Genomic DNA, 14,414 nt, shown 5'->3' with positions numbered 1-14,414 from the left:
ATGCAGGGAGGGGGAAGCGAAAGCTTGCGCTTGGGCACAGGCCGGCGGAAACAGAGGCCTGTCTGCAGCCGCGCTTCCCTCAGACGCCTCACTCACTGGGGGAGGAAGTCCGCTGCAGAGGGGGGGAGTTCCGGTGCAGAAGGGCGGAGGTCTGCTGCAGAGGGGGGGAAGTATGCTGCTGAGGGGGGGAGGTTCGGTGGCGAGGGGGGGAGATCCGCTGGCGAGGGGGGGAGGTTCGGTGGCCCTGGGGGGACCTGGAAGGACGCACACAGGATTGGCGAGTCAGCCTGGGCAGCTCAGAAGGAGTGGGGTGGGTGGGGTTTTGGTGCCTGACCTCGGGCCAGGGCGTTCAGGGTGTCAACTCAAAGGTGTAAAGGTGTGTCGATGTGATTTGTAATACTTCAACAACAGGTGGGAGTGAATGTATAGCACAGTAAGATCAACATACCCGTAACACAGGACTGTGAGAGAGTGGATAGTTTTGGAAATATGTTTTTTTGTTAAAAGATAAAAGATACTATGGAAAGGTCTTTGGTATCTCTACCTTGCTCGTGTGGTCTCAGAGGGTGGGGGTGTGGCACTCTGGACATTGTGCTTCATGGGCATTGGCCGAGCTGTTTCAGAGTGACACATGGGACTAGTACATATTACATGCTACACATGGCTGAGTATTCCAGTACACAAAGCATATGTGATAATGCCTACCAAATATTGCAGGAGACTCATAAATGTAGGTGTCTAATAAGTGTAATAAGAGGACTCTGATCCATGTCGGATGCATGGAATAACACATTCAAGCAGTCAGGTATTATTTAAGTTTTCTTTAAGTACATTTTTAAAACAAAGCAAGGGAATAATTTTTTTTTCTGCAGCTCCAAAAGCATTGCAGTTAAATGGACATGAGATGGGGAGGATATTTTACCGTCATGTTCTCTTTTTGGCGATAAAGCACTCTGAAAAAGGAGAGAATAGTGAACTAACTTGTCACATGATGTCATCGTATCCAAATACAGATTTTATATAAGTGGATCAAAAAGGAACACGACTTGAGCTCCAAAAAGTAAGATATTAATCAAATAGATGCTCATTAGAATAGGTAAATTATCTTAAGGAATGGAGAAACAAGAAAATCAAGGCACTGATCTTTAGAATAATTTAGCATATCCATGGAAGAGATTAAGAAAGTTACTAAAGCAACTCTCGGAGCCTTTGTCAAAGTGACCCATCTCCTTCATGGATATGCCACATTAATAAAGGACATTTGAAGAACTACTAAAGAGGACTATGCTTTTCTCCATTTATTTAAATGCATTTTATAAATCAGAAGTAACAGAGTGGTGTATTACCGGCTTTACAGGAATACTTGGTTTATTCCTGCAAAACAAAAGGGGAAAAAATCAGACCTTCACACATTCTGAGGCATGTAGCATAGGATCAACATTATTATTCCATGGACAGCTGACTGCGGACATTCGTGACAAATGGCGGCTCCCTGATACGCCAAACAGGATCCAGTCACTATTTAAATGACTGAGCTCAGCAGTTCTGGAGTGAGTTTCTGTTCAACAAAATCCTCCAATTGCACACTTTCACTCAACAGATATCTGGCCCTTCAGTCTGTCTGACCTTTAAAACTTTGATGATTAATGCTAATATATGGGTTAGCCAGAAGTGACTTTATCACTTAGTTTTGCCATTAACTAAACTGATCTAGGTCCATTAAATTTTCGAAAATACCATTTCATTAATATTCATAAATTAGATTTTTTGAGTCACTCAATTCTTTGAGACACTCTGGCTTAACGGAAGAAAGAATGTTCAATATTACACATACTGAGTAATATATGTATTCTGTGAACTAAATAAAATCCGTGTGTCAATATAAACTATTGGCTGTTTGATATAATGTGACTGTAAATGGTCCTTGATAGCTAACTGTGGAGTTCCAGTGATGGATCTGTTTGTTTGGCAGAAATAAATGCAATGCATGGAGATCTGATATTGCAGATCTGATATTATAAATACTGTGCCTTGATGAGTTTCATTCTTTTTCAAAGGAAATACTGAACTCACAAGGCTCTGGGGAGTGGAGTAGGAACTGTCAGTGAAGACGAAGAACAACTCTTCTCTGACTGCACACTGTCAGCTGGGTGGGAGGAAGACAACGTGAGTAAACAGAAATAATACATTTTTTCTTTTCATAAAGTACACTTCTGTACAAAAATTAGATTTACAATATAAGCAAATGAACCAAATTCTAATCGGACTAGATATTTACAAATATTTGGAAAGGGGGTCTGCAGTTGATTCATTGAACCTGCTGAACAGACAGTTAGCTCAAATCTCCTGGTTTTCTTGGTTTGAATTGGCTGCTGCTTTTAGGGTAGAAACAAAAACTAGCAGGCATAATTATTTTATCATGTACTTATTCTGGTTCCATTCGTGTTTAAGGGGGGCCTATCCAAACCAACCTTTGACAATCAAGTACACCTTTTGGCTCTATTTAGCCCAATAAACTAGGTTTTTACAGATTTCAGTGGGTTTATTTCCCTGATAACTGCACTTAAAAAGATGTCCACTAGAGGGCATAATTCAACCATCAAATTTGTGGAATACAGGTTCTTTGACAAGAGCAGGAAAATTAATATGAATGTCCTGCTTTTTACAGCTACATTCATGTACTACATGGTTACTTTGTAACTAGATCATACTGTACAATGTTGTCTCTGCTGCACCATTTCATCATTGTAGACTCAACTGTCACTTGAACTACATGCAAGGCCAGCACAGGAAATGTTGTAAGTCCACAGAGTCAGTTTTACCAGGCATTGGATGTGAAGGGTTTTTTTTATCTTGTCAAAAAAATAATGAATTGCATGAATATTCAGTATTCCCTACAGCCTTGCAGCTGGTGTGACTCTTGTGTCTGACTGAATGAATTCACATCTGCATGCATACATAATTACACCTCTGTTCAGACATCCATATTCATAATGACATTTACATTCATCAGGATCGCAGACTTCATACTCATCATCTTCATCCTCCACTGGTTCCTGTGAAAAAGAAATGATATAATTCTTTACGGCATATCTACCACTCTAAACATAAAACATCTGGCATGCCGTTGAAAATGAACAGATGAAGTTCTATCAGTTTATTATGCAGACGTGGTGGTGTGATGTGGTGAAAAGTCTGCATATGTTTAATGGAAGTGCTTAGGCTGCCACTGCAGGAATGTCTTCAGAGTTAGAAACAGCAAAAAATGGCTCTGAATGGTTTTTGGCAGGCAGAAGAGAGCTGAGGCCAGTGGCGAATGTGCACTGCAACCACTTCTGATTTCAGTCTCCAACATTGTTGGAATACATTTCTGCCTGCTTTACCTTGTGTGAGGTTGTGGTCTTGTGTACGCGTGCGCAAGCGTGTGTGTGTGTGTGTGTGTGGGTGTGTGTTTGCGTGTGTGTGCTTGTTTTTTGTTTGTAGGTGTGTGTGTTTGGTGTGTGGGGGGGTGGGGGGCACACACAAACGCAGTACGTACAGCAGCAGGAGGAGGCTTCTTGATATGGAATCTACAGGACGGCAAACAGAAAACAGCTTTAACGTTTTGTTTCCCTTCATAGCATCATGTAACTAGAGACTCCAGGAAACCCAAGCCAGGATAGCTTCTAGATTCATTCCTCATCTTTATGACTTTGCCTTCCTAGAAACTGGAGTCAACACACATCATATTTAAATCCATGGTTGTACAGTAAAATAATGAAATTGCTTATGTGTTCTGTGCATTCGTATAAGTTATCTTTCTTACGTGGAACAATTTCCCATTTATTTTAAGGTTTACACCGTCAAAAAAACAATCAAAACGTACCCCCATTGGAAAACTAAAGCCTGCATTAGGTGAAAATAACAGGATGAAAATAAAAAATAAAAAGGGTGTCCTACCTTGGACTGGCTCTAGGGGGTGTACATTGTGCCGGGAGGCTTAGATGCACGCTTGACCTTTTAAAACAGGAAATGCATTCATTTGGAATTTCCTTTGCTTTAGTGTTTTTGATTGAGGGTTACAATCTGTGCTGACCAAATGCCACAGCATGCAAAAAAGAACTAGAATTAACTCCAAAACAAAAGCTGTTGCTGCTGTAGTTTTTCTCCTGAAATCGATTCTCTTTCTCTCCCAGTCATCATCAATACATGTTATTAGGGGCTAAATTAGACACCAGGTATTTGCTTGTCTGTTCAATTGGTCATTAAGGAGAGTAAGGGTAGTTGCAATGAATAATCTTTTTGGCTTGTGCATTTATTTTACAACGTTTTTTTGTGCCTGAGATACTAGACTACTTTGCTCCCAGTTTTCTGAACTGTGGTAACTATCTCTCTGAGCATGTAACCTTAGAGATCCACACCAGCATGTTAATTAATCAAGAATAAACCCCACATTAATAAATTTTAAAGGTCAGAAGGCTCCCAGTGAACGACTTGCCAAAAACTGCTGCTGTTTTTCATAAAACAAAAAAATAATTTTTTTGCAGTAGGAGGCTGATGAAGAATTCACTTACCTGCTTACTGGAGGTGATTGTTCCTTTTTCGAAAAGAGGAAAATACAACCAGTTAGGCACCATGAAATATGACTCCATTCAATATGCTACTGAAAGGAGGAAACACAGTTATCATCCATAAATGTAATTTAAAAATATCTCACTGTATATTATGGTCATAAATATTGTGCTACTTATCTAGTCAGAAATTGAAAAGCAACTATGAACTATGCATCAACTTACCTCTAGGTCTGGAACTTCATACTCATCTAAGAGAGATAAAGACATTGATGACTTCATATGCAGGTGCTGGCTGAATGCAACTCACTAGAAAAAAACAGCATCTATTCCACATCGCTTTATTCTTACCAGCTGAATATTATTAGAAGTGGAGGTCCTTCACATGAATGGACTGAACAAATTTGTGTGGAGAAAATGTATAAAAAATGACGGGCGTGCTTCATTAACATAAGTTCAGTAAACGAAACTGCACTTGCTTTGACAGATATGAATTAAATGCAGTGTTCATAGTTAGGGCCAGCAGTTTGTGTCACATGACCTAAAGGTATTTCTACTATTGTCCAACGGGTGTCACTGTAGGCAAGAAGAGAACAGCAGACAAGCAATTAAACATCATCAACAAGGTCTAAGATCAGCACTGACAGGGAATTGTCTGTCAGCATGGCTGGATCTCATTCAAGATTTAACAGATGCATTCTTATGTACAAAGATTCTGCTGGAAAAAGTGGATTACCCCAAATTATGCCCATTTATTTATGCATGCAACATTTTATTTTTTTTATTTTTAATGTATTCAACATAAAATTATTTTAATGTATTCAACATAAAAATTATTTTATGTTGAATACATCAATATATATTTTTTGATGTATTCAACAAGCATGTAATAAATAGCAGTGCAATTACATCAGCTATACAGCTTTGACAGAAGTATGTGCCGCAAACCACTGCTTTGCATGAAATCAAAATTAAAGAACTGATCATAACGACTGTGGTCTCAGACAAATCAACAGATGGGACGGATGATTATGCTTTACATCTTTCATTTATTTCCTAAAGAAAATGCATCAAAACTAATGTGAAAGTTTTCCTTGCTGATAAGATTGTACCTTACTGCCGTGAATTACTTGTAACGTACTAAAACCCTGATTAATTCAAAAATAAGCCATGTCACACATTTCGTAAGGGTGTCAAGATTTATGATCCCATGTGTGCAGACTTTGTGTGAAAACCTCCCACTAAGCTCAATTCCAGATTTCAAAGAAAAGTGCAGATCCCAGCTGTGTCACTACAAATGATTTTCACAAGAAGACAGCACTGACGTTCTGGCTGAATTCTGGGATACAGCTAAGGAAATATTTCAAAGTCTTACCCATACTCAAGTAAATCAAATAGTGCAACATTGTACATAGTATAGCGTGATATAGTAAATGGTATTGGACATTGTTTATTGAAGTATAGTAGGCAGTATAGTGCTGCACAATGAAATATACTCAGCTCAGTTTTATTTGCAGTGTCTGCCATGCACGACGTATCCCACTGTGACTGATAGGCAGCGTTCACCAGTGTTCACCAGTTCAATAACATACACACACCCACACACACATACACACATATATTCACACACCTGGACTATGTGAGCGTTCCAGCTTGGTTTTGGAAACCAGGAGGTGGTTTCTTGCAGGCTTGACTCTTCTGTTTACTGATGGATGGTCTGAGGGTAAGACATTATTAATTAAGAATTAAATGAGGATGACCTTAAAGGGATAACTTCTTATTTCTCTTCTTTGTGTCAAAATAGCTTCTTATTTCTGAAAGTGTCTGCAGGGCAGCTCCCATCGACAGTGAGGTGTGTAAGTGCAGAACCTGTCGGGCCTGGTGCTTTACCTGATGCAGTGTTCTCAGAGGGATCGATGTAGTTGTCATCCTCTCCCTCCTCCGGGTCAATGTAATCCTCCTGGAAACACAAGAGCACAATAGGTCAAAATGCTGCTGTGGTGCTTTAGGTTGGCAGTGCATTCTGGGATTGAAATTTGGAAGATCTGACAGGTTTAAAAAAAAAAACATAAAGAGTAACAAGTAGGAATGTCACTGAAAAATAGCAGGCTTTGCCATGTCTGCCATTTTCAGAATTTCAGTGGCGCTGTAAGATGCCCTAGATATGTGCACCGTGCTCTGAAAATTGGTAATGTGAGATGATTTTGAAAGTAACCCTGGATAAAAGCAACTCTCAACAAATACATGATGGAACAATATGACAGAGGCAAAGCCAGTTTCCACACTCCCCTGAAAATTTAGCATATATAAAGGTCTATTCCATTCTATTCTGTATTTAGCATGTCTGAATGCCTTGCATGTTCAGATATATGAATAGCACACAGTTGAGAGTAAAATCAGTCAGATTAGGTAATAAAGAGCTCGCTTTACGCTGTCGTCCTCTGGCCGCGCATGTTTCGGGGGCAGCAGTGGTTTGTGGTCCCTTGGGGAGTGGGCTGGGTGTCTGGGGGGTTGGCTGGCCCTGGTTCGAAGGCTATCTGGTGAGCAAAGAGAGATGTCGTTATTTGCATAACACTTACCCCCTGCAGCCCAGTATCACGGTCCACTGAATACTGCTGGGAATTCTCAGTTACCTTCTGACAAACCTGACATGTTCCTCTCTGCTAAATATGCAATTTTATGTATGTTTGTAAATATTTTCAAATGTAGATCAAGAATCTGTCAGTTTCAGCTAACGGTTTCGAAACTCAGTGGCTATAACATCCGAAAAAACCATTAGTTTATAAATTATTTTATTTCAGTAAAATGGCTGAATTTGTCTCTTGCATCTTGAGATCCTCTGTGAGTGAAGTATGACTGTTTTGGTCTCTGAATACGGGAGAGGAATATTTGATTGTGTAGTTTATGATGTGTGACAGTGTAGTCATATGGGTAGTGTAATTTTGGCTCAAGGGTTGAGGGACCGATAGAGTAATTTTGAGTCCACAAAGAAAATGAAGTTTGGGTCTTTGTTATAGGTATGGGTAATGTAGCTTTTGAGTATTGTAAGCCAGTGGGAAAGGAAGTTTCTTTTTGGACATTTACCTACATACTCCCCCCTGGGAAATGAGGCTGATGGGGCAGGGGTGAAGACCCTCTTCTCTTGCTCAGATGGAGGAGGCTCGTAGTTGTCATCGTGGTCCTCTAGGGGGTCCTCGTATGTGTCGCTGTCCTGGAACACATTCAACTCAAATTTCAATCAATGTTGGCCTTTATTTTGACCCACAATGCAAGAGCTACAATTAAATGCAAGAGCTACTTTTTTCTTTATGAACAGTCTAGTGAGTTTAGCTGAAATTGCCAAAGTTTACTCAGCAAGTTGAATTTTCAAATAAAGCAATGCTATTGCTTTTTCCATCGCAACTACAATGCTATTATTATATTATTGGTAAATGTCCACCACAGGAGTCAACATTCCAGTGTTCTACCACTGTTTTAAACCTACATCTGACATATTAGTGCCAATCAAGCAGACAGCTAGATAGGATTATCTCCTCCTACATGGCACTCAATAAACATTATCCCTTGTTATTTTACATATACTGTAGTTGCATACCATTGGTAAAGAGTATATCGTATAATACTATTACTATTATCATTTTCTAAAGTTATATTAGAATGTAATAATATTGACTATATTATGTATTATTGTGCATATGTAGGAGAGCTAATGAAGACAGTGAACATACTGACACACTGGACTTACAAACTCAGATCCCGACCACTCCTCACCGTCCTCGTGTTCATCTAGAAGGGCAACACAAAGATGGCAGAGAAGGCATGTTTATATATATATATATATATATATATATATATATACATATATACACATTGGCATATGAGTACTGGCAGTAGTGTCACGTTAATGTTTCATAGAGAGGGGAATCAGGATTGTGATGTTCTGTTAGCATGCTTAGCAGAGTGGGCAAGGGGCATAGTGTTAATGGATAACCATCAGTCTAGGCGCATGTTTGTGAACTGCCTCCATAACCTCAGTATCACTCAGAACATGTATGCGGTTGTGCATTCATTCATGTGTGTGTGAGTTAGAGCCCAGGCTGCAATAAAACATGTGGTACTGGTTCCCTGCACCGGTCCTCATCATTCGGTGTACCCATGGCTGTTTCTCTCGGCTATCCCCACGCATGCCAGAGGAGGGGTGTGTCGTGTAGTGCACTGTGCTGTGACATCACCACCCATGTCACGCTGCAGCTTGTTGCTGCAGTGTTTGTCAGTGCTGACAGGACTCTTGCTGAAATCCCCTCTGACATCACCAGTCCCGCGGGCCTCAGCCTCCACACCAGGCGGGTGTGATTCACCGTTTGTGCTCTCGTACAGAGCAGACGCCGCTCTGCTCCAGGTGCGGGTTTGAGTGGTCGGGTGCGATTAGGCGAGCGCGAAAAGGCAAGGAGAATGCGTTGGCCGCGCCCCAGACGGCTGTGGGCAGCGCGGCAGGTTTCAGACCGCCTACCGGCGTGGTTACATGGGCTCTGCCCTTCTGCTGCAAAGCAGGTGCCTTACCTGCGTTATAGTCTCTCGTGGGAAGTTTTGGCGGTGGTTTCTTTTTTAATCTGCAACCATGAAAACAAAATCAATGACAAATAACTAGAACTATGTCTACTTGCTTTGTAGGACATAGCTGTTGCCAGTTTTGTGATATTTAGTTGTGGTATATTTTGAGAAATCATAGACTTTATGTAAATTTAAGTAATAATAAATACCAGTGTAAAGGCATTTTTGATTCCTCACTGGGTAATGCTAAAAAGGTTTGTGTCACAGAGCTTTACGCATCTTAATGAATTTGTAAATAAGTGCTTTAAGAATTTCTTCTGCAAGCTAGTCAGTTTTTCTCTTAAAAAGCAATGACCAAAAATGTTCTTTCAGACGGCATTCGGGACAAACATCATGTGCAGTTTTTCCCTTAATACCCCATTACGAGTTAATAGCAAGCTGAATCTGATGATGTTAGTTTATTAAGAGCCCCTTCCCACTCCAAAGTTAGTGGTGTGCCTTATGCCTAGGAAAATCACTGATAATTGTATTGGAACATTTCATGCCAGACAAAATCACAATCCTCTAAGCTGCCCTTCGTGCTAGAGCCAAAAACAAACAAAGGTTAGACAGCACAAATGAAGGTGCCAGTTGTCAGTCACGTTTTGATTGCCCTAAGCAACAGGAAATCACACAGCAAAATTGTGAGAATGTTATGAGCCACAACATGCATTAGAAACTGTTCACACTGTTTAATAATAGGCAAGGGTGCCGAAAGTACTCCACATGGCCAGCGCTCCCTACTGAACGGATGTCAGAAATCATCCACGGTGGGCCACAGTGTCTGCTGACGTTTGGTGTGTTTCAGCAGTGCTTCGTTTAAGCTGACTGGCTAGGGAACCTGCACACCCTGCCCACAAGGCCGCATTTGGCTTCTGATTGTAAAGAAACCACACCTGACACCTTCAGACATTGCGGCCCTCCAGGACTTGATTTGGACACCCCTGACCTACACCGTGGGGAGAACATACACTCACAGCAGCCAGTACCCCAGCCCTGTCCCGCTGTACCGCTAATGCCCAGCACTTGATTTTGGTTACAAGGTTACAGCGATATTGGCTTTTGCACACATGGAAGTGAAGCCATGTTTGTGTGGACTGCTGCTGGGTAAAAACAAAAGCGACAAGGGCTTCCGCCCTGAGCTTTCGTACCGGTTCCACGTGCTTTTCCCAGTTTTGCGTATTAAAGCCGCCTGCTCGCTCTGAAACCTGTGCAGTCAGAGGGGAGAGACAGCTTGGTTATTCCCCGTCCGGGTTACTCTCAGCAGATGGAAAGACGAGCGCTTTACGGGGAGCTGTTGTTGCTGAGCGGACCCTAACCTGTAACAGTCATAACGGTCCTGCCGTTGTGCGGGTGGAAAAACAAAAACGCCAGCAGTGAAATGCAGCTACAACAAACACCTTGACTAAAGAAACAATGTGCAAGAAGCGTGAAATGTTCAAAAGGCCACCTCCCTTTCTGGACCAGAGAAAGGGGGAAGTGAAAGACAAGAGCCATCTGGCTGCAGATGTCACGTCTTCTTTCGCTGTCCTTTTCTGTCTGATCTTTCTCTTTTTTTCATTTCTCCTGCTTGTTCTCATGTTCTTTTTCTCTGCCTATTTTTGGCTTAGCGAGCACCTGTTCATGAGTAAAAAGAGGAAGGTTTCCTTCCCTGACATATTTAGTCTCAGACTCAATAAGAAACCTTTGGGAAAACCTGTTGATTGTAAGATAAGCACAGCTGGCTACTGGTTACTGACCAGGTCTTTAATGGGAGTCCAAAATGACACAACAAATCTGTATTTATTCTCACCCTTGGCTTTCAACGCATAGTGTCATTCATAGGTTTCTGTTTTTCAAAGGCTTTTATTTGCTATTTTTTTCTTGTCTCACTTTGAAATGCCCAATCGCGAGTGCCAGCCGGTCCCCCATCACTGCATCACTGGACACTCACTATTGCGAGGGTCCTCCCAAAATGCGTTTAGCCTGTGCTTCTTCTCCCTAAGCAGTCCACTAAAGTTATTACATTAGAGGACTGGATCAGACACCCCACTGGTGCAGGCTGTCTGCAGGTGAATTCAGTAAACAGAAGAGTCACTATGGAGTGAGCAGACTGGGGACATCCCGCTCCCTAAAACTGGGACTAGTACTGCCCCACACGTCAACAGGAGCAGGAACTACTCAGAATTCAATTTGTTAATTTGGGGAGCATCGCTTCCCCAAGGCCTGTTTCTGTATTTGGATACACCACCCAAAAGCTTGTTTATATGCCATGCTTTACTGGCTGTTAGGAAGAAATATAGCATATTTTAATATTGCTGGAATGAGGCAGGGTGATAAGACTAGAGAGAGCCTGATGAGGCAATCATCCAGCACAGCAATGATGAGAGACTGTCTGTCAATGCTGCTGGGTTCAGTTCCCTTTTACAGCAAATAAGCCTGCAAAACAGCATGAGCAGCAGTGTAGAATAATGATTAAGGGAACTGGGCTTCCAACTCTGAGCTTGTACTGTAGGTTTAATTCCCAGGTGGGGTACTGCTGTTGTACCCTTGAGCAAGGTACTTAACCTGAATTGCTTTGGTAAGTATCCAGCTGTATAAATGGTTTGTTTATAAAAAAAAAAATTAAGTCACCTTAGATAAGAGCAGCTGCTATAAGAGCTGTATAAATGGTTTGTTTATAAAAAATAATTTAAGTCACCTTAGAAAAGAGCATCTGCTAAATGTCTAAAATGTAACACCTGAAAAACCCTGCTTACTGCTTACTAATATTTAACCGTAATTGCTCAGACACATTAAGTTACAGTCCAAAGAACTTAATTGCGTCCCATGACAACAAAATGCACACAGCATAATTTATGACATCATTGTTTCCAGCTTGGTCTTAATTACGATTAAAGTCAAAAGCAGGAGCAGGAGCAGGAACTAAGAGTAACCCAAGGGCGCATGGCACAAAATCATTATAATACACCCTCTCTTCACATGTTTTCCATGGGACACAAATGAGCACATATTGATTAGATGATTAACAGAAAAAACATTTCCACAGGGAGATATGTTTTGAGAGAACTCACCTCTTCAGCCTGTTCATAATGCTCCCGTCATTCTTTTTAATACCCTCCACCATCTTCTGAAGCTGCCTGTAGGACATATAACTGGGTTAAATGACATTCTGGTGCGTTGGCTGACATAAATACATGTCTGTGCTGTTCCTTATTATTATACCTTAACATAAGATGCTTATTAATTTCCTTTTAAGTTCTCTATACAAGGTCATTAAAAATGGTCTGGAAGTTAGACAAGTGAAGCGTTGCCTCGTTTGAAGGCTGTGATAATACTCCAGGCAAATGGGCTAGGCAAGTATGACTTTCCCTGGGTTATCCTCCTTCAGAGACTGACTGTGTGCCCTTTGGATAGCAAGTATGTGCTATGTGCTTAAAGAAAATGGCACTCCGCTGTAACAGATTCCTGTGATAAATGTTATTTGCACACACAGGGATGATATTTTTATTCACAAAGATCCTCATCCAAGGAGAAGATCCACTTAGATCCATTGTCTGTGCATGTGTATATTCAAGAAAATTGGACATAGGGAAAATGGGAACATTGTAGCCGTGGGTGGACTTTATATATTCTTGATGTTCTCAACTGTTCTGAGTTGCACCAACCGCATAATACACAGTGCATTGTTTTTATGCTGCATGTGGCATCAAAAGGATAGAGAAGCAAACCTGTTTATGTCACTATAGCTTGGATGAGCGATTATAGTGACTGTGTTTTGTGTTAGATGTATCGTATATAATTAACATCCTCAGAAATTAAAAATTAGCAGTATTTTTGCTGTTTTAAACTTTTACACATTTAAATGTTCTTTACAATCAACAATCATTACTTAGAATGTACAGACCTGTCAAAGTGTCATAGTGCTGCAAGCTTTCACCTGTCCCACCAGTTCTCGTGATTGGTCTGACAGGCGAAATTAGTCCAAAAAAGAATACAAGCTAACATGCAGAGTTGCCACAGCACTGCAGAATTTTTTTGTGGGAAAGCTGTGTCTGTTGTCTGCACACTCCACAGCACGTGCTCTTTGCCTTGGTTGGACGAGTGGGTCATTATGATAACGGAGTGCTTGATTATAGAGAGAACGATAGAGCGAGCGAGCGATGAGACGTGTAATTACTGTAACGTCTCCGTTTGCGTGTGACTCATTCACCGCGCTCTCTCCGCGCTCGCCCTTTCTAAGCTGCAGGCCCGGTTATTTCGTCACATCTGCACTTTAAACTTTGTTCAGTCGTCCAGTTAACAGGCACTCAGCAGACAGAGCCCCGAGTCCAGCAAAAAAAAAAAAAAACCCTGTCAGAACGCTCAGAAATGCTTGGCCGGGAGAGAACGTGCAGAACCAGCACAGATCATTTTAACGACGGCAAGTTCTTGCTGAAATGGCACCTGTTGAAGATCCATTTTTTAATATCGCCTACAAAACGCACAGTTGCATGAGCTGTTGTATGTAGGCGGAAGAGATCGGAGGCTAAACATGTCCTGTGGTTTCTCACGAAGACTGTGTTCCTCTTTTATGTCTTGCAGTGACATGATCATCTGGAACTACACACTGCAGGACTGCCACCATGCTGACATAAATGCATATGAAGTTATCCGCAAAACTGTTAGCACCCTTCATAATGGTGAAAATAAAATACATGGCCTGTATAAAATAAACACAGCTGCTTTGTGCACATTCACTTCGCAAAAGATCCTCCCAAATACTTCACCATTCTCATAAGATATTATTAAATATAACTCTTATCTTATCCTTGTGAAGCAGGATACAGAAAGTACTGAAAACACAGGTGTCAATAATTTTGATACTCTATCTTTTATGTATTCCTTGTTAAATCAGACATTCTCAATGCAATTATACTATATACTATAAAATAATTTATTTTATACAGGCTTTTTTAGCTTATCTTTATCAAGGTTGCCAATCATTTTTGAATGATTGACACTATATCAACCAAACTATATCAACCAAATTTACTTCAATTGAGAAGGTCCTGAAAATCTATGGTTCACCCAAAATTAAAAAAAAGGAAGGCATAGCTGCTTTGAGTTCAGTGAAGTACATTTCTTAACATATTAAAACAAAGTGTACCGATCACATATATTCATGTAGCAGCAGACAACATTGATTTCACCGTGACACTGCATTGAGTCGTTTTGTGTTCTCAGTAAATCTGTGAAAGATGGTGAACACTGATTTTAGAAGACTTTGCCCTCTTTGGCGTTAAAACAGAGCGG

The 14,414-nt window shown here is 40.9% G+C and overlaps 1 protein-coding gene across 7 annotated transcripts in view; it reads right to left on the bottom strand.

Moving 5' to 3' along the window:
- Window positions 1–14,414, bottom strand: part of blnk (B cell linker) — a 30,420-nt gene that overhangs the window by 2,737 nt on the left and 13,269 nt on the right. For 3 of the 7 annotated variants that reach the window (XM_064316608.1, XM_064316612.1, XM_064316611.1), the window contains 18 exons: window positions 12,194–12,259; window positions 10,292–10,348; window positions 9,111–9,160; window positions 8,296–8,336; window positions 7,635–7,761; window positions 6,981–7,087; window positions 6,441–6,510; window positions 6,181–6,267; window positions 4,776–4,801; window positions 4,554–4,576; window positions 3,940–3,996; window positions 3,539–3,569; window positions 3,005–3,056; window positions 2,074–2,146; window positions 1,347–1,374; window positions 923–953; window positions 545–614; window positions 97–254 (listed from right to left, as the gene is read on the bottom strand). In XM_064316608.1, the coding sequence (XP_064172678.1) occupies window positions 97–254; window positions 545–614; window positions 923–953; window positions 1,347–1,374; window positions 2,074–2,146; window positions 3,005–3,056; window positions 3,539–3,569; window positions 3,940–3,996; window positions 4,554–4,576; window positions 4,776–4,801; window positions 6,181–6,267; window positions 6,441–6,510; window positions 6,981–7,087; window positions 7,635–7,761; window positions 8,296–8,336; window positions 9,111–9,160; window positions 10,292–10,348; window positions 12,194–12,259 (1,154 nt within the window). The remainder of the gene's footprint in view (window positions 1–96; window positions 255–544; window positions 615–922; window positions 954–1,346; window positions 1,375–2,073; window positions 2,147–3,004; window positions 3,057–3,538; window positions 3,570–3,939; window positions 3,997–4,553; window positions 4,577–4,775; window positions 4,802–6,180; window positions 6,268–6,440; window positions 6,511–6,980; window positions 7,088–7,634; window positions 7,762–8,295; window positions 8,337–9,110; window positions 9,161–10,291; window positions 10,349–12,193; window positions 12,260–14,414) is intronic. The other 4 variants (XM_064316610.1, XM_064316614.1, XM_064316613.1 and 1 more) reach the window with 2 other exon arrangements.

This window comes from Anguilla rostrata, chromosome 18, assembly GCF_018555375.3.
Source record: "Anguilla rostrata isolate EN2019 chromosome 18, ASM1855537v3, whole genome shotgun sequence".
Lineage (NCBI taxonomy): Eukaryota > Metazoa > Chordata > Actinopteri > Anguilliformes > Anguillidae > Anguilla > Anguilla rostrata.
This window is presented reverse-complemented; position numbering and strand designations above follow the sequence as displayed.